Below are 20,890 nucleotides of genomic sequence, written 5' to 3'. Positions count from 1 at the left end.
AGTTCAAGCGTGAACAATCCCATCACATTTACAAGTGCTTACTAAGATTATTTGTTTTATTTTTCCAGTACAGTTTTCTTAGCTATGGGCCCAAAGAATACAACAGTACTACCAGGAGCAAAGAAAAAAGAAAGTGGTACGAAGCATAGTGGACTTAAAGAAGGAGATAATCACTCAGTATGAAAATGGTGTGTGTGTTATGGATTTTGCTAACCACTATCGTATGGCTAAGACCAGCGAAGTGACTTTGAAGCTGTTTTGAAGTATTACTTATTTGTTGTTATTCATGGGGTTGATAACTCTCCACTCTCCTGTTTCAGACTGACAGCTGGCTACATCTCATACAAATCAATATTGTTGTACTGTATTTAGTGCTCAGACCTGGAGCAATGCCTCACACATACGGTAAGCGCATCCTGTTTCCTGTTAATTCACAATCCTCCGATTTTTCCTTTTTGAATGCATTTGTATTGACTTGAAACAAGGTGCATAGACTAAATATGAGCAGACTTTATGACAAGAACAAACTGCATTATGTAAAAAAAAAAAAACTACAGGAACAACAATGAAGAATAGTGGACCAAAGCCATTGTCATGCATCGTTACCAACGTATATTTTTGTGCTTTTCCTCTGCCTATTCTTCTTCGCCACCTACTCACCTGGTCCAATGAGCAGTCTGTGTTGGAAAGATCCAGAAATGCAAGGTGGTTGGGCTGGCTCAAGAAATTGTAAAAATGCTACAAAGAAAAAAAGAAAACAGAAAACACACAGTGAGCAGAAAACGGAAAAGTACAGGGCAATATGACGTGTATGTTGTTTGGATTTCAGTTGCATTTCAGCAGAGTTCCTTTGATATACCGGTAATTGAAATTGTTTTGCTGCCTAACTATAAATCCAATCTACAACTGCAATTGATTTGGATTATTTTCTTCAGTTCTTGTTTTGATTGTACAATAGTTGTAGTACATTATAACAGAAAAGAATATGTAGCTTTAATGCCATCCGGTATGTGCTATGTATGCACCTGCATGTCGTCTCCTCTGAGGATGTTCCCTGAGAGGTCCAGATGGACGAGGCTGCTGGGGATGAATGGGTTGGCACTCAGTGACTGACAAAGACTGTTCACCCCTGAAAACACACACACACACACACACACACACACACACACACACACACACGCGCGCGCACACACACACACACACGCACACACGCACGCACACACAGCCAAAAGGAAGCTATGTCAGCATTTTTCTAATCTTGTGTTTTTACAGCATATTGAAATGAATAAATTGTGAATCAAATAACAGAGTAAGACAAGAGGTGAGAATGTAGCATGAATGTCTCACAGTTGTGTCGGTGAAATTCTACATACTTGTCATTCTTTTTAAAGTGAAGACAAGAAATCAGTGTGACACATTGCCACCCGTAGAGCCTATTACAATCCGCAAGAATACTGATTGTCACGTTGGGAATGAACACTGTAATGAAGGTCTTAACATAACGGACGTTTGGGGAGTAGAGTTGCTGACCCATTTCACATCGATCGTATGACTCGCACAGTCATTCTTAATGGGGTCTTGAATCAAAATCTGCGGACTGATTTAGTTGACAATCTGTTGTGGATTATGACATGAATGGAAAGACAGAAAAATAAAGCAGAAGGTGAGCAAGTCAAATTATTTCTGTCCAGAGCGTTACATTAGATTACGTTTAATAACGTGCAGCCCATCTGACAAATATCTCATCTACTATATTATAAGCATGAACCCTAATCAAAATCTGTTTATGGGAGTAAGAAAGGAAAATAAAAATCAGACGCTGCTTCAAATTTAAGTACTATTCTGAGACTTTTCTAGCAATTAAACAAACAATGGATTGATGGACAATAAAGACATTAAGGCAATTAAAAATATATATTTCTAAAAGCAGAGGCAGCTGGCCAATAGAGGGCTTGAACAAAATATTTAAAAAAGCAATTTAAAAAATTATATTACATATATGCTGTATATATAATAGTTTTGGTGCATTTCCACTGGTGGCCTGACGGTGTTGGTAATGCACAAAACAAATTTGCCAAACACTAACAGGAAGTACAAGAAATGGAAGAAGAAGAAGAGGATAAAAAAAGAAATGGAAAAAGAAGTGGAAGAAAAGGAAGTGAAAGAAGTAGTCACAATTGGAGTCCATGAATTATCGCCGGTGGCCACCTTATTTATACCATGCTAAAGGAGGTAGCGGTAATGCAGCAAAGGTATTTACCAACCACCAAAAGAATTTTGAAGAAGAAATAGAAGCAGAAGAACAAGTAGCAGTCTAGGCAACAATGCGACATGGGATTCTAGTAAAGCCGTTTTAAACTAAAAAGAAAAACCTTTCTGGAGTTAGAAGAGGAAGTTTGATCCAACCAGAAATTGTGTGCTGCTGTCACCACAAGATGCGTTTGGAAATTTATTCTAACGCCGTAACACCACTCTGAGCGGGCGTTTGTGTGCATTTGCGTGTGCGTTCGGAGAAGCAGAGCATGCTCCCCTCCATTCATTTCCGAATGCAGCCTATGTGATAAACCAATTAGCAGCACATGCTTAAACAGTTTCCATCAGGCTCACCAAATAAAGCATTTAACCTCCTACATATGAATGATTGTGTATCGTGCATTTAGCCAAATTTTCTGATGACAGTCAAACGAAACCTCACACAAATGAATTGTTAAAAAAAAAAATTCTAAGACACCCGAATGATTGCATTCACAGAAACGTTCATCAGGTAGAAATTGACTATGTTCAGTTCACCTCGGCCCAAAATATGAATGAATTCAAGAACTTTCATTCAATGAACTCATTCAGGTACAACAGTGGCAGTAACTATTTTTCAATCTAAAAAAAAAATTAGAGGACCAAGTTGGGGTGCACCTCTCCCGCCCCCCCCAGAGCTAACTGCAGATGGATTTGAATAGAGCGACGTCACAGCCATCTGTCATAAAGTGTGGCTGATTGACCGGACAAGCGACCGGACGATCGGATAGAGACGTGAAATGGAGAAAAAGAAAATAATAATTCAGTGAAGGCACTTAAAACATCATCTTTTGAGAGGAGAAAATATCAGGAGAAGCTCGACACCAAACAGCGCAGACCTGATTGCCGATCACAGTTAATCAACAGTCCAAAGACAGGCTCGCAATACACCCAGACTTTTTCCAGCAACAGGGCTTGCTGTCTCTACATGTAGAGAGGCTAATGCTTTGTTCTGCTCTCCATGCTCCTTTTTCAAAAATGAGGATCTGACCCAGCACGGATTAAGACACTTTTCAGAAAAGGCAAAGATGCATGAACAAACTGGGTTGCACATGGAAAATGCACTGCGACATGCCATCTTCGGAAAAATAAACTTTGCTTCTTAAATTCACGAAAGCTACAGGATAGGGATCTGCAAGCACGATGAAGAAGTTGACAAACACAGGCACATCCAACCAAAAATAAACGAAAGAAAAATAATAGGTGTTTTCAGAGGATTGGTGGATATGTCTTGATAGAGGAAAAAGTAGTGCTTTCTCAGCATTTCATCCAAAATTTAAGCACATCTTGAACCTTGATAACGAATATGACACATTCAGATAATTTTAAGAATTTCTAAAACCAGTGGCAGCCTGTCATATAGTTCTGAGCATTTGGCAAAATGGGATTTGGGATTATGGATTGAGCCTTGAGCTACAGCAGCTAAGCAGGGATAGGTTGTAACAATGGTGCACTGTGCAAAATGATAGCTCTTTATTGATCGCCCTGGGCCAAAGAGGTTTAGAGTGCATCCCTTAAGACTGTGCAGCGGTTGCTTTGATGGTAAACCACAACAACATTTGATCCACAAGTCATTATTGACGACACTTGCAAATGATTTAAAAACATTCATATAGAAACAGAAATCTGAAAGTGTTTGCGTATTTGGCATGTAATTTGTGACAATGCGCCCAGCATAAGTATGAGGGACTTTTTGTCACCTGTTGTCACCAACTCAAGCAGATTGTTAATTACTTTAGTTCTTTGTTTGTAAATGCTATTAAATGTACTTTTAATTAAGTGAAGCACATTGAGTTACCTTCTATATGAAATGTATAAATAAATCTGTTTTGCCATTAGGTCACAGATTCAGTGTCAGTACCATCGCTGCAGTGGGAGTATTCAGACAAGCAGAAGTTGACAATTGCATCTGATCATCATTTGTATATTCACTCACAGGAATAACAATGGCATTTTAATCTCATTACATTTTTTAATCCATTTGTTAATTATGGCAGACAAATACAGCACATACCTTTAGGTGACACTGAGGTTTTAGAGAAGTTTACATGCTTGAGCCCAATGCGAAGTTTGGCGAATTGAGCACCAAGGGAAGAAATACCTGCCAGAACACAGCAGATCAAAATTGAATCTCAAGGTAGTTCTCCCCAATCTTCCTTTTCACAAATTATTTTTAATAGACCACTTATCCATTTTACTAAGTTAGATAGCATTGCAAATGTACAACAACTGACTTAGGTAGGTCTTATACTTAATATCTTAAATATGGACACAATAATGTACAAAGACAATGAATCATTTCGTTCAAATGCAAAAGTATAAAATGGAAAAGCGCTTTGGATCATGGATGGATGGAAATAGGGCAAGTCATAAAATATGGTTGATATAGTGCATATTCAAAAGTCCAAGTGTTTACAATAGCAAATAGAAGTGACTTCGTGCTCAAAGTGTAACTTCAATTAGTAAGGTCTGGTTAGATAATGACATGAGCATGCTGCTTAAATATAATACCTCGGTCCTCCAGTGGGTTGTTGGCAAGATTGATTGTGGTGAGTCCTGAGCTGGGGTTGTGTGCAAGAGCAGCAGCGAGTTTCTGGGCAAATTCCCTAATGAGAGACCAAAAGACATCCTGAGTACATGAGTGGTAATTGCTAGCTTTTGTCAAAATCCCAAAACTGGGCTTGAATCTGACACATGTAATGGTAACAGTACAAACTAAAACACAAAAACTGAAAGACAAAATGTAACAGCACCTGGATAAATTTGAATTAAGAAAAAAAGTCATATCGAGCTTCATTTCCTTCAGAGCTGACACCAGTAGATGCCCAAATATTGTCTGAGAAACAGCTGCATCGGTTTCGGCTTTTCCACTTCTTTGGGTATACTGTATGTTGTATAACATGTTTGGAAGTGTTTGTGTGAATTTGCCTCCCTTCAACAAGAAGAACATTAGTGAGGTTGAAAGTCATGATGAACTTGAGAAAGGGCCTGGTTTACAACCCCTTTAACTCATTCAGTACCAGTCAATTCTGGACCATGTCTGAAAAGACGTTTAAAAACGTCTTTGGGAGTGAATGAGTTCATGAGGATGAGGTCAGAGTTACTAATTCTTCAAGCCAGAAAAGGGACAAAAGCATTGAGCATTTCTCTGTAAACTGACTAGAATGAAGAGGGAGTCTCACGCCTTTTGTTTATCATACAGTTGCCGTTTTTTACTCACGTTTTGAGTCCTGCGCTATCCAGCACTAACTCCTCAAGTCGGGTGGAGCGAGACACCACTCTAAGGATCTGCTCACAAACATCTGTAGACTTAAGAACAACACCATGGGGTAAATTGACGAGATAGGAAAAGCATGAGGCAAAGTAATGGGAAATGTTGAGCAGTTTCACTGTTAATCAAGAACACAATAGTCATGTTCAACTGGATCAGCTTCAGAGCTTTCATGTAATTATAAAAGCCAGAATGCAATTAACCAAAAAAAAAAAACAAAACAAACAAAAACAAAAAAAACAAACCAAAGACCCAAAAGATCCAAACAAACAAAATGTGCTTTGGGACACATGCTTCCCTTTTAGAAAATTCAGTTTATGTTAATTAAATCAATAGCAAGGAACTCCATTGGTGGTACTTTGAGACCATTAATGTGTGACGAGGAACATCGTGGAACGACACACTTCAGTAAACATTTCAGTAGGACAAAGTTGTCTCCCTGTGGTTGCATCACCACAGGAGACACACGTGGGAGCTAAAGCACTCAATTTAGAAAGAATTAAAAATTCAACAGTTGGAAGTACAAGCTCCGCCTAGATGTTCACTGACCCAGTTCACTGTATGCTGCCTTTCACTCATGCAAACACTTCAATATCTTTACAGCCAGTCGCTAATTATCTGCACAGCCACAACAATTTTCCATCGGAATACCAGAACTTTACTGAACCATTGTGCTGTTTGTTATTCTTGGTAATTGACAGTCTTGCCATTAGGGGTGGCCTCTCTGGGCCAACAGCACCGGTGGGGCCAAAACACTGGCAACATTGTCCCACACACAGCCAGAGAAAGTGGGGAGGAGGGCAGAAAAGCAAAGCTGAGGGATAGAAAGATGGAGAGATGGAAGAAAGAGCCTGTTGTTGCCATGTTCATGCCATCAAACTATGCATTACAGAGAGGGGTTGAGAATGAAAGAGGGGCAGTAAGCAATACCTGAAAACACTGGATAAATGTCATAAAAGAATCAAATGGTGAAGAAAAAAAATCACAATGACATCGTTGTAGACATCATATGAACTAAACCATTCAGGAATCATTCGATAAGATCTTCTCTTTCTGTGCTGTCTGAGCTGATGACAGCATCACCCATGTAAGTTACACTTTGTACGCAAGCTAGACATTCATGAGGTCATCTTTACACGGTTGTCCTTTCCTGGCATCCCTGTATATCCTGCCCTGTACAGCACTCTTAAGACTATTACTCTTAACTGAACAGGGCGACAGTGCCAAGGCTAAGCAGGCAAATCACTCCCTGTGATAGAGATAAGTCTTCCAGACCCAAGTAACAAAATGAAAATCTTACGACTTTCAGACATTTCTTTATGAATAAGACATCTAGTGCAGCATGGATTTATCAGAAAATCACTTCGGCTCTTGAGTAAGGAGAGCAAATTCAATCGTTTCTGCTACCTCTTGAATTATTTCATCATCTGGCTCTCTCGGTCCCTCTCCACTGAAATCCAAATTGACCTACATACTTCGATGCTATTGCTGTTGAGGAGCTCTCTTTCCCTCTCGGCTCTTTCTTCTTGGGTACATGAGTGACTAGCATAGGTGCACAAATGGGCCTTGGAGAAGAGGAAGGGCCTTTCACAAACTGCTTCCCACAAATTTGTACTTCATGGAATAGTTCAAAAGGTCTTAATGAAAAGTTGACATTTCAGGAGTAAGTCAGCAAGTTGTCTTTGTAGGTTACAATAATAACTGCATAGAAACTTACACAAAAAAAGTGACACGAAACAAGCAAACAGAAACATGGGGCAGTGTGTATAGTTCAGGTGGAGTGAGCATTCATAATCAGTGGAAATTTTGCTCTGACAGAGCAATAACAAAAAGAGAATGAAAACGATGGATGACAAGGAATATATGCACAAGTACTCTATTTCAAATCAGATGCTACTTCACTCCAGTGGGAGACATGGCTTCCCTGAGATGCCGCTAAGAAACATCAAGCAGCAACAGCTAAGAACTGCAAAGAGAGCTTGACTTGACAAGAAGTCCTTCAAGTGCTTAAATATACCCCACATCTGCACTTTGTTCAAACTAATCTGGTCATGGATGTATAAAATTTAGTACCCTAAGGCACACGTAAAATCCCTCAATTTCCTCAAAAATCGACAGTGTGCCTTGTAATACGGTGCGCCCTGCCCTGTTTATGGATAGATGATGGATTTTGAGTTTATCATCTTTGATACAAATCCCTTCCTATTACATTCGCGTCATCATTCTAATTCACATCTAATCGCAAGCAGGCGTCTATTTGTTTTCGTCACACCGGAACTAGGTTTATTTCATGCTTCTGTGTCTGAAAATCATGGCAACATAGTCTGTTTAACAATGTTACAATGTGGGATAATATCATTGCGCTTGGTGGGACGAGAGGTCAACGTAAAGTTTAATTTTCTTATTTACTTTCACACTTATGTTTGCAATCTCGCCGTCAACTTCATGTACTTGCTACCAAGTGTCTGTTTTCGTTAGAGTATACCAGAACAAGAAATACTTCCTGGTTTGTTTTCCAAGAATCATGGGAAATTAAGTCCCACGAGCCTAGTGATGTGGTCGGCGGGAAGATGAGCTTTTTTGGCGGCATATTTCCAATGTTACAATGTGGGATCGGACCGGGGCAATAATTCAATAAAGAATTAGTGAAGCTGTTCTTTTTTCACTGCTCTTGGTGAGCATTTAATACTGGCTAAACCAGGATAGAAAAGGCACACTGTGAGTGTTTGAGCCTAAATATGCAGGTCATGGCATGGTGGTGAGGAAAGGGATTAAATGCAATACAAAGGAACTGACAATGACAAAGACATGAGATAATTGTTTGAACTGAGGAAGCTGAGTGTGCTAACTGGTGAGACAGCATGAAGCCTGAAGACAAGACAGCTGGTAATGAACACCAGCAGGGGGGGCATGGTGGCTCTTTGTCTCCTTTTCATCTTGGGAGTCTTATCACATGAGAACATTTGACTGATCCTGAGTCAAATGGCACAAGAGGGATGTTATGGTAAAACAAAGAACATAATGCCACATAACTTTGTGGAGACAAGAATGGTCATGTAGCAAACCAAACTCAACAAATATACCCATTACAAAAAAATACATGTATGGAATGTTTTCAAATGCAAACATTTATATGTTTTAAATACTATTTTTCTAGTGCCATTGAATTTTACGGTTTATTTTCTATGAACACAAATAGATGTGTAAAAAGAGGATTTCCTTAGCAAGGATGATAATAGTTTTATGTGGCTTGGAGAGGATGAATAGCAGTATCACATTTCTAACCTGTTAAAATAGTTTTATTGGATTTGGATTGGATTGGATTGGATAAGCTTTATTGTCAAATGTACTGTATGTGTAATATACAGCACAGATGAAATTTCTTCCCATTCAACATAAAACAAGAAGAGCTACTGCTAATAAACTGAAATAATTTAAGAGTATAATGACCTCCCAGTTGAACAATCGTTTTAATAATGCTTTTACCAAAACCATTGAGACAGCACTATAAACTTTATCAGGTGTAGCACTAAACAGTGATTCCTTTTAACTGATGACTGAGTAGGGAAAGAAACTGAAGTCAAAAATGCATTTAGCATATGATTGCTGTCCTTTCACTATTTGTGGACATAATGGAGGGACGTCTGATTCAAGGTCAACTTCAGAAAAATGACAAGAATTGTTGTTTAGTCCCCGCACCAACAAAAAGATCATCAGTGGTAAGAGAGAGAGGGAGCTTACCAGCTTGTAGTCCTTCGTGGTGAGTTTGGTGAACCACTGGTTGAACTCGAGCACTGCAATTATGGCCACCAAGTCCCTGAGGAACACAGACAGAGAAGAAAAAAAGGTCACTCACACCATTCTCTCCAATGATTTAGGCAACTTTGTGTGCATAAATTTTACATTAGTCTTTGACAGTAAACACACACCTGTTCTCTAAATGGCTGAAGTCCTGCAAGTTAAGCTCTCTGGTATCCTGTGTCAAATAGATGGTGTCCACATCCTGGGAAAAAACAGTTCATTAAAGTCAGTTATTTGAAGAAACATCCGCAATCTTAGAATTGAATAATTTCTATCATGAACAAAAGGTGACACACTTAGTATGGTTACTATAGCTGTTTTAGTTATCAATCCTGTGTAACTGATGATGATTCAAATAATACTGACCCACTGAACCTCTTCTCTGTATGGCAGTGACAGCCAGTCACAAACACACTTATACATCTGAGAAAAGCCACCTGCAGCAAAAGACAGAGTAAAAAAAGAGGATTAAATACAAGGACTAAAAAGCACAATGCCTCAAAGCTTCACTTTCACATTTGATCTGTTCGTGCAGTCCTTTTTTTTGTTTTGAGTATGACATTCTGAGGTCTGTGACATCCCTGACCCCTACCACATGGCCCTGGGTCAGCAGGTTTGTTGCTTTCCCACAACGTCTGCAGCGAGGTCAGTCTGTCAGCAGGCTCCATGTTGAGCTTCTTCATCACTTTACTGGCATGAGAAGAGAGCAAGAGTATGATTCAGTAAAGACATGTTTGTCTATACACGCATTCCAAGAGTTATTATACAAAGTCTTAACTAAGGATAGTCGGGGTGATGGAGCAGTGTGCCCTGGAGTGGTCACCAGGCAATCTCACAGCACATACAGACAAACAATCATTCACACTTATATTCACATTTATGAAGAATTATGTGTTTAAGGACAAAACATGCATGTTTTCAGAAAGTGGGAGGAAACCGGAGTACCCGGAGAGAACCCTCTTCAAACACAAAAACAAAACAAAAAAGTCAAAACAAAGTTTGGGAGTGGCCAATAAATGCACCACGCAAATGAGATTCAAGCACAAAAAAAACAAAACACAAAATCACTCTTGACTGCGAATGTGAAAATGTTGCCTGGGGGAAAAAAAACAAAACAAACAAACAAAAAAATTGAAAAAGTCTCTTTGCTACATGACTAAATGAAACGAAGATGTCTTAAGACATCATGCTGATGCAGCATAACTCAGTTTTGTGAATAAGCGAATGCAATGATCATGTTTCTTTCTCTCAATAATTTGGGAGTTTGTTTGTGACTGTGATTAGACTTACCTGGGTGAAAGACCTGGACATATTCTGAGCAGACAGTTTCCGACATGCGCAACCACCTCGTTGACTTCCTCCGTGGACAGCAGCTTCAGTGAGAAGGAGCCTCGCTCGTACTCCACAAACAGCTAAAAGGAAAGAAAGAAGTGAAATTCGTTGTCTGGGTCCTACTTTTTCAGATGCACCCCGAGCCCTCTCCCCTTTGAAAGGGAATGATTAAAAAAATCAGTTAAGTACTGTTACAGCAAAATTGTAGGTCATCCATTTGAATTTTATAAACATTTCTATTGCAGTCTACTAATCTATCCACAGTAACATCCACACATCTGCCCATGCACCAAAGAATTAAAATAATTAAAACACAAGTGAAGATTTGATGACCTTTTCCAAGATGGGCTAACCGTTGCAGCATTCACTCCAATTATGATGATGATTATGCACACCGCTACATGTCAAAATTAGCATAATCCCAGGAGCCTTGTAGCCAACATCATTAGTCCAAAGATTAAGAGGAGTGACATCTTTAAGCATGAGTGATAGAAAGGTTGAGCAGCAAGAATTTAATAAAGTGACAGATTATTCCGTGTTGGAAAGTAGATGATTCCGGCAGCTCAAATGAAGCCAAAGGGAGGAGCTCTCCAGATGGAGAAAGTTGATTTCAGATCTTTATTCTCTGATACAGTTGAGGTACACAATAACTGATTTTAACTATGTTTTCAGATATTTACACACTGATCCCCCAAGTAAAACTGTGCTTTTGTGGTAAAAATACTCCTTCAGACCCTTGCTCACTTCCCCAGTTACAAACATGTCTTCTCTCTCTTATGGAAGTAGCAATGGTAATTCCAGGCTTGCGTGGGTTTGAGAAAGCAGTAGCATGCCGTATCGATATGCCAAATGTCCACACAGTCGGCTTTGTTTTTCTTTTGTGTACGTGAGATGAGATGTTATGTACCTGTTTTGCCTTATTACAGGTAATGCCCTGGATCTCCAAGTAGTTAAAGGAGTGTTCCACCTAAACACAAAAGAGAGGAAAATATATTTACAAGAGTGAAACATAATGTTAGAAAATGAAGGAGACAAACTTTCCGAAGGTCACACTTGCATGCAATGTTTGTGTGTGAATTATGACCATTTTTGAGTGCATGCAGTGTGACAGTTGTCTCGATAGCAAGACATGGCAGCAATTGACCGCCTGAAGAATGTGCGTAAAATAATGTCTTGTCCATAATTAAGAGGTTCAAAGATCCTTTCAGGTTTCTCTTTTACACACGACCTTAGCCATGAAATAAAATGGGGTTTCGGTATGGTATTTGGTTAATGGTATTTGAATTAGGAATTGCAAGGTGATTTAGATTTATCCGACAAGTGGCAAGCAAGTAAAACAGAAAGTAAAAGGTCCTATAGTCTGTGTTTGTCCATGTCCGTATCAGTGACTCCTCTAAATTTGGCTGCACACATGAGGACGGGTAGTAGGCCACCAAAAAAAATAAATCAAACTTAACTTTGAAAGCCTTTTTATTTCTATACCATGTCATCATACTGTGAAAAGAAGTGTTTCAGAATCATATTGTGTATCAGGCGAAATACAAGAAAAGCAATAGTCTGCTTTTGCACACCAAAAAAAAAAAAAAGGACAAAAGAAAAAAATATCCTCAACACGATAGTGGGGGAAATCTCTGTGCCTGAGACTGTTTATATTACTGTAAGTAAGCAAGTGAATTCCCGCACTTGCATCTCACATACACAGTAGCTGAAGGCAGGCCAGGAAGCCAGAGCAGACAATTCCAGGTGGGAGTTGACTGTCTGAGGATTGGCCCACAGATGAGAGGGGGGAGACGATAAACAGACTGTCTGCTTTTTGTCTCTACTGTGTGTGTATGTCTGTGTGTTGTAGAAAGGTCTGTGCTGCTCACCACTGTTTTGTCTACAGGGCAGAAATTGTACTACAAAACACTATAATCGGCATTCCATCTTTTTTTTTTTATGTGGACAATATCATAAGATTACTAATATGGTGGAAGTTTAAATTACGTTTGCAATCTGAAGCAATGATTAATCGGGGTAATGTTTAAGGAGAAAAGGGGGAGGAGGACGACAGCTCCTGCACTGAACAAGTCTTCCAGAATAACATGGGGAAATTCTGATTCAAGTGTTTCTTTTTTTTTTCTTGTTATGCTTGTTTTTTTTTCGAATTCATTGGTTGATTATGGCATACCGATCCAATCCAGGGAAACTTGCTGCGTTTTTGTTTTGTCCGCAAAAATGATAAAGTGTGAAGTCACATTGTCATCTAAAAGATTAATTTGCTACGCACATGTTTTGGTCATTTTTTCCCCCTAATTTTTGGATTGCCTCACTCACGCCATCACCAGCGAGTGGTTTTCATTTATCGAAGGCAGCGCACATAAACACAAATTTCTTTGTGGCATCCAACTCTAATTGAGCCTAAGATTACAGACAGATCAAAAGTGACACATCAATGCAGACAGCATTTTGCATTAATCTCATAAAACCACAGTCGCAGGAACCAAAACCCACCAGCAGAAAGTAAACGTTAAGAGTAAACGTCTAGGGTACTATTACTTGCTAACTATTTCGAGCAGGCCACAATATGTGCTCCATATTGTTGCCATAGTAGCTCAACTGATTTCCAGCCAATGTTACAGGAACATGCTGACACACAGAAGCTGACAGAATATAACCAAACATCCTGCTGAGAGATGACCAAATGCATTAGCGTTTTCATGGCTCACTCATTTGTCCGTTGCCCAGCTGCCTTCTGCTGAAGGCAAAAAGATCCGTTTAAAGGGAAAATATAGATTATGATAAATGCTGCCCAAATATAAGCACCAGACATTTAAAATAAAATTTAAAAACCACACACACACACAAAAAAAACAAAAGCAATCGAGAGTCAAAAAACAGGTGGGACAACATTTGTGTTTGCAAAGAGATTCTTTGAGGAATCTGAGATGTGCTAAACCAGAAAAGCCCATTGACCATGTCAGAATGAGCCAGGGGGGATATTTAAAGACATGGGAATACAAGCAGAAAGTGAATGGGGGGTGGGGGTGGGTTAGTGCATCACAATACCTCTCCATCAAGATCGTGCACTCTACTCAAAACAGCAACACACATTAAATCCAGCTCTTCTTTTGTCCTTAAAATAAAACACTGGAAATCAGATGCATATTAAACGCAGTGCTGTTTGACCACCAAGTGGAGCAGCAAATCTAAATTTTCTGTGGACTCATCATCATCGTAATATCGATTTTGTGTGAATTAAAAAAAAAAATCAATGCCCCAAGATATACTGTAGCACTCAGCTCTTTTTAAATCAGTGCAGCAAGACTTCATCTTTAATCAAGCTACTATATATTATAGTGGTTTGGCACGCACAGATTCACCTATTTGTAGATTTCCCCCCACCCCCAATAAAATTTAATTTTTCTTTTCTTTTTTTATTTGAGATTGGGAGCCAACTCCCGTTTTTCATGGAAACCCCATAGTGAGGTTTGTCAGCATTTTTGGAAGAATTTTTGGGGTGTAAAAAAACAAACAAAAAAACCCTGTTTTTTCCCCCTAATACATTTCAGCGGGTGTCAATTATACATGCATTTTAACTATTTGCAGGCCTGTCTGGTACTTAAATAAACAGTGAGGTCCATTATCCTTAAAATCCTTATCTGAACCCCACCTTGGTTACAGCCAAGAATATTTTTTAATTGTTTTATGTCACTGTGACATGAGCAAAATCGTAAAATACAACCAACACATTTGTATGAAACAAATGATTAGTTTTTCATCGCGGTAAAATAAATACTGCTGGACATTTGGTCATGCTAAACACGTTACTCACACAACCACATGAAAAAGTAAATCCACACACAGGAAACTGGAACAAAAGATAATCTTCAGATGCAGGCAGACATCGTTCTTTTAATGCAACCTGCTCTTCAGAATGAGATAGTGTAGGTTATCCCTGCTGACCTTCGACACATGACTGAGCGGGGGGGCGGGGGGGGAAAGAAGTAATCTGGATTGAGGAAAAAGTGGTGAGGATGAGAGTGAAAATAAGGAATGAAAGTCTTAAAGGACATCGGAACAGAGGCGGTCTGACTGAGGGGGTGTAGATTCTCTCCTTGGAAGTGTCGGGATAGCGGACAAACAAAAGAACCATTCCGCAGCCTAAATACACATTCGTGAAATGTGAACAGAAGAGCGTCAATGTGACTGACTATGGGCTAAACAGTACATGACTTGTAATGCGACCAATCAATAACTTCTAAACTGTCCCCAAGGGCAAGATATTAAAAGGAAAGATTTGAGGCACTACAGTTAAGTATTTCCTGGAACTCTAAAAGCAATGAGGCTATGGTGATAGCACTCAGAGGACAATGCTCAAAACACAAAGTCAGGAAAATTGGGCGGCAGTTGGTCCTCTATAACGACAGAAGCCCGTATCAGATGTTTGCGCACGGCCCAAATGTTGATTTTTCGTCAAGGGTCGTTCAAGGTTACAAAGAGTTGCGAAGCTGTTCGTCAGACATTAACCAACAATTTTAATGGTCGCAAACAGCATTTCTTATCACCAGGAAATTTTTAACATGCTCCAAATTTCATTGGGAAAAGAATAAACTGTTTACAATCATTAAAACTGTTGGAGAACATCTTTGCGACCGTTTTTGACCTTGAATGAACCTTGACGGATAATTAACATTCTCTACGTGCGCACACACTCGCAAACCTGCGATACTCAGTGAGATATGGGCTTCTGACTTTGGAATGGACCTGTATGCGTGTGATCTGGTTCTCTGTGTGGTTAATATATACAATACAGAGTACAAACTGAATTCCCCCTTGAGGGATTCTAATCAGTAAAAATGATCTGTTGGCAATGCTCTAGCCAACCCTAATCCCGTACTCCAACACTGTTCAATGTATTCCTCAAGGACGACTCAACTTTATTTAATAACCACTGACATGACATTGAACAAAACATAATCTGAAACTATAACAGGAGCAGTCTTAAACATGTGTTTGTCTACTTGCTTGGCTTTAAAAAAAAAACATACAAAAAAACATGAGGTGCAAAGTGAAGGTTGGTCACTGCCCTAGGTAAATATGACAACTGAATAGGATAGTTTGTGTTGCATTTGTGTTTTGTTTCCTAATACAGGTAGCTGTGACAATTAAGGTACTTGACAGGTGTTAAAGTACTGCATTTTTCGGGCTATTAGTCACACTTGTCATAGTTTGGTTGATCCTATGGCTTATATTCCGCTGATGCATATTTATTCGTATATCAGTATATATAAATGAAAAAACAAAACAAAAAAACTGACTTTCCAAACAGCTGTGGGTACACATAGAGCATGCACGCACATGTGGCTACACATTATTCAAGTAATTGTCAATGGCATTTTATAAAGATACACAATGACCACATGCAGCGAAATAAAGACATCCATCCATCCGTTATCCGAGCCGCTTATCCTCACGTGGGTCGCGGGCGTGCCGGCGCCTATTCAATACTTCTCATATATTCATGGGAAGAACAGTTTAACATCAACTTTGCTCCTCTTACCTTGGTGGGAATGCGTGCAGTCAGGAGGTATGCTCGATGGGACGCAAGAGCCTGAGAGAAAAAATAGAGTGGAAAATGATGAGTCTTTTCCTGTAAATATATGCTCTTTAAGCGGTAAATACACAGTGTGAGCAGCACTTAAAAGGAAGTGATACAGAAGACAAACAACCTCTTCTGTTGACTCATCAGGATAAAAATGCACGAGACTGGGAAAACTCTTGTCTTAAGACAGAAAAAAACTATTTACTGAAATTCTCTGCTGAACATCTCCTGTCCTTGACTGCCGATGGAATGTTACTTTACAAACTAACTTCTTTGTTGTTGCTTGAACACATTCAGCGTTTGCAGAACTACCGGTAGTCTGTCTAACCAGGAAACACGAGGATGATCAAGCATACATGAAACGCACACACTTAACATTCCTATGCAGACAATCCGCCTTGAAAGGTCATGGTACGTTCTTGAGATGCTGACTCAGCGTGACATTGTTACAAGTAGGATTTGAACAACTCTATAGTCTCTTTGTCCCACAATTGTGTATACTGTAATTAAGAGTGGCATTCTGATCTTTAAACCTGCGACCAGAAAGAACGGTGCACTTTGAAACAATTCCAACTAGAACAATCGGACAAAGCATGTGGTTTTAGATGTTGTAATCCTAATTGTATTTGCCAATGGCTCAATACCCCGGTCTGCCAGATATTTCCTTTTCAAAACAAATACCGGTACAGTAGATAGCTCCAATCTGACCTTTAAAATAAATTACCGAGGCATTTATATCAAGAGAAAACGAAAAACATGCTAAGAAGCACTTCCTTCATGATTTTATTGAAAATACCCTGGACTACACTTTTTAAAACATGATTAGAAAACGTACAACAGAAATGCTTGTTTGTTAAACTGCAATTTTACTCTGATCCAAACAGAATTGTTCTTAGTGATCTTGTTTTGGCTGTAGTGGTGAATCTGTTTGACTCTGAGCGCAATAATAAACTGATCGATGTCAATGAAACATCCTGAAACCCAATAAAGAGACACCGACAGAGACACCATTCAGCACATCTGTGTCTGCTTTCCATTTACAGTCTAATTGTCAAACCGTCATGATTCCCACAATGGGTTTCTATGGTAACAATTGAGGCAGGGTCATACGCACATTTGTAAATACAAACACTGCCTTTTGACTACGAGCCACACATGAAAGTCTTGCCTGAGAATGTCAATGAGATTTTGCTTCCCTGAACGTCTCATCATGATGGCCGACAGTTATGCCCAAATCACTGCAGAAACTCAGGAAGTACACCAAATGTTTCATCTGGATCCGTTTCAGCTGTGGCAAATACACAGGAAATATTTCACTGCAAACCAACCCATCCCTTCTTGAAAAAGTGAATGTTGTTTGTCAATTTGGAAGAATGTCACATTTTGAATAAAGACATGGAAATTATTATTTTGTTTCTTTTATAAAAGAGCTCAATTAAACCTGCGTGAAACCGGTTGACACTCAGCACTGAATGGATATCAGTACTTCCATCCACTGGATGCTGATAAAGCAGATCAAGGAGTTTCCTTGGAGAAGAGTATCAGTCTGCCGGGTGTTCTGTCAGAACGCTGTGTGTTTTGTTTATAAAGATAAAGAACAATCACAATCATTCATCAGCATACCAACCAGACACAGCAGGGGAGAGGTCTTTGTGTGAGAGGTAGCCTGTATGCTGGCCACGGTTTCTTGGTAAACTTCATTCGCACAGAACATAGAAGTTAGAGACAAAACTGCAAGAATGTCATCAAGAGGTGGGTATGAAGTTCATTTACAGCGCTAAATAAAAAAAAAAGCAGAAGAGAAGCCTTCCAATGCTCCAGGTTGGACCCACTGTGCTTTGTGGTGCAGAGAGTCTGGAAATGCGTCAAAGGAAGGAATATCAGCGACAAAGGCTGAAGAAAAAAAAAAAAAAAAAAGAAAAGAGAGGAAGGAGGGGAACCTCTCTGATGTTGGCAGCACAGCATAGATTTCCCTCCGGAGTAGGCAGATAACATCAGTCAACGCCAACAACACACTTTAGTACAGCTATCTTTGTGAGGCATTGCTATAACATACCCCATTCCCTAACCACCAAAACTAAATGCTGAACTTCAAACCTTAACTGGAACAACAACCCCCTAATAAACCACATTTTCTCCAAGTGTTACAGTTCAGTTTATCAAAGTACAGTTCAGAATGGTGAATCCAGATGTGGCTTTTCAGAGCAGAATGTGTGGGCCGGCTAGTAACGTGAGTAATCTAACATAAGAGTAGCGCAAGTGTGTAGCTTGCTAAAGAGGAACCAGACACGGTACACTGCAATGCACTGACATTAACTGTGAATGAGTCCCATCTCCAACAGAACCCACACTACTTATGATATCCATTGTAGAGGGAAAGTGACAATTCTGTCTCCCCAACAACAGACAGCAACGTGTCAAACTACCCAACACAAAAATAGCGGCGGTAATTAGAGATCAAATGATCGTTGAGAATTCTACAACCAGCAGTGGTACAGTCGATTCAGTTGTAACGACAGAAATCTTTCATGTAAAGGGGACTAAAATGAAAATATTCCTCCAAACGTAATGGCAGGAAAAGCACACCGGAAATATCACATGATTAAATTCTCTCTCTTGGGTTTCAGTTTTGACAGACTAACCAATTATTTGCATATACTGTATGTTAGTTGACACAGTGCACAGTTGTCATTTTGCTCCAATCAATGCTGACTGCGGCTATGACCTACAAACCTCATTCGATTGCAGCCAATGAGAGCTACCCGACATTGAACCAACCATTCAATTTCACAGAAAACAACATATTTTCTGTACCATAGTCCACCGCCACACGTCCAGCAAGTAGCATTTGTCACAACATCCATCCACTATCTGAAATGCTTATTCAGGATTTCTTTTCCACAAAGCTATAAAGCCATTTATGATTGTATTGAAAAGAAAAATTACAATACATACCCAGACATGCAAATTTCACAATTTTATCCTGTTACAATGATTCATTGGCTCAATCTGTTTTTTTTTAATGAATTTTATGAACACAGTCACACAGACATCAGGTGACTGGAATAAGATGAGAAAAACGAAAAAATTAAATCACTCCTCAATCAATACCGGGGCACTATTTACAAATAAATACATAGCTGATGATTGTATGCAATTGCCATTAAGACTGTTTGAGCGACTATGACCCTGACCTAAAGTAACATTAAATTGAATGATGGTGGGAGGAGCTTTCATGTGGCCATATTCCATTGGTTGGTAATACCTCCCTTGGGATATATTAGTGAGGGGATTGTGAGCTTTGAATATGTTAAACGTGGCAATAAAAAAGGAGAACCCACATTGCTAATGGCAAAGACTAAAACAAACATTTCTGGTGAACGCCAAAGTGGCACCTAAATAACATAAGAATTTTGCAACAAGCTTACAAAAATATTCATATTTTAACTAACATTTCAGAGAGATTCTAGGATGTCTGATACCATTAGCTGAAGCAAGAGTGCTAAAATGTGCCTTGCTCGCAAACTACAGTTGGCCTGTTCTTCTACATAATGGTGATGCTCGCGAGCTGTTCATAATGAAACATGAAAAATTATCCTCAATTTGAATGTAATCGCGAGTATTTTTCTTTTTTAAAATTCTTTAGAAGATAAGGCATCATAGGCTTGAGAGAAAAGAACAGTGATGTAGATAATAAGATTATTGAAGCTTTTCAAGTACATCATCCATTGTAACTGTGCATGCTCCAACAATTGGTGACTGAGCCACAGGACACCACATAGATATATCTGACATGCTACAAAAATACTCTTCACTAGGGCTATTGAATATATTATTCTCTCCACAAATCAAATAATTAGATGGACGGTATTTTGCATTAAAGTTGGTTACAAGATCATATTTAGCTGATTATTGTTGATTATTCAGTATTGTTTGATGATTAACCATCACCAAATAAACAACAATTCAGAAATATGAGAAGAAGAAGTGATGTATACTCACATTTGAAGCTGAGAGCTAATTTTTGCGTACTGGTGAACGCAAATGGTTACTAGTTTGATACACACTTGTGAGGCTGCTTCAGGTAACAACTACAGTCCATGTCAATTACAGGTTATTTTATTTGATATTCTAAAATATACCTGTTATTAAAATATACATTATTTTCTCAGTCCTCTATGTATCAGTCAAGGCCCGCTTTCGCCCCAGGAGAAAAAAAATATTGGAGCCGTGCCGCGATACCCATAGATCATCTTGTGTGGTGCCTTTTAAGGAAATGTGAACCCATCATCTTATTAGCACTGACAGCTTTAAATTAGTAAAAGATTAACCGATTATTTCAAGGAATGTCTGTGTTGTGGAACATAAAATATCTGTGTTCACTGTTGACTTAATTACAGTGATGCATCACACTGTAATATAGGCTGTAATACAGACACTCCTCCAAAGCAAACAGTACGTGGGGCCCCCACCCAAAAAAAACTCCTTCAACCCTTGGTTAGAGCCTCAGTCTAGGACAAACACACACCCATAAAATGTCTTTTATGTGGACCATGAACAAGGTGTTCAATCCTCTCGGGAGGACTCCAATGCGGAAGTTGTGAAAGCAT

General features: G+C 39.2%; 1 protein-coding gene across 3 annotated transcripts in view; it reads right to left on the bottom strand.

Moving 5' to 3' along the window:
* Positions 1–20,890, bottom strand: part of LOC147203551 (F-actin-uncapping protein LRRC16A-like) — a 52,346-nt gene that overhangs the window by 17,806 nt on the left and 13,650 nt on the right. For all 3 annotated transcript variants that reach the window (XM_086113588.1, XM_086113586.1, XM_086113587.1), the window contains exons 3-14: positions 16,239–16,289; positions 11,604–11,663; positions 10,655–10,776; positions 9,957–10,054; positions 9,731–9,801; positions 9,493–9,566; positions 9,305–9,380; positions 5,513–5,601; positions 4,804–4,898; positions 4,307–4,393; positions 1,026–1,129; positions 661–738 (exon numbers count right to left, since the gene is read on the bottom strand). In XM_086113588.1, coding sequence (XP_085969714.1) covers positions 661–738; positions 1,026–1,129; positions 4,307–4,393; positions 4,804–4,898; positions 5,513–5,601; positions 9,305–9,380; positions 9,493–9,566; positions 9,731–9,801; positions 9,957–10,054; positions 10,655–10,776; positions 11,604–11,663; positions 16,239–16,289 — 1,005 coding nt within the window. The remainder of the gene's footprint in view (positions 1–660; positions 739–1,025; positions 1,130–4,306; positions 4,394–4,803; positions 4,899–5,512; positions 5,602–9,304; positions 9,381–9,492; positions 9,567–9,730; positions 9,802–9,956; positions 10,055–10,654; positions 10,777–11,603; positions 11,664–16,238; positions 16,290–20,890) is intronic.

The sequence above is a fragment of the Hippocampus guttulatus genome, chromosome 6, assembly GCF_054856545.1.
Source record: "Hippocampus guttulatus isolate MCC_2025c chromosome 6, RoL_Hgut_1.0, whole genome shotgun sequence".
NCBI lineage: Eukaryota > Metazoa > Chordata > Actinopteri > Syngnathiformes > Syngnathidae > Hippocampus > Hippocampus guttulatus.
Note: the sequence above shows the minus strand (reverse complement) of the source record. Positions and strands in the feature narration are given on the sequence as shown.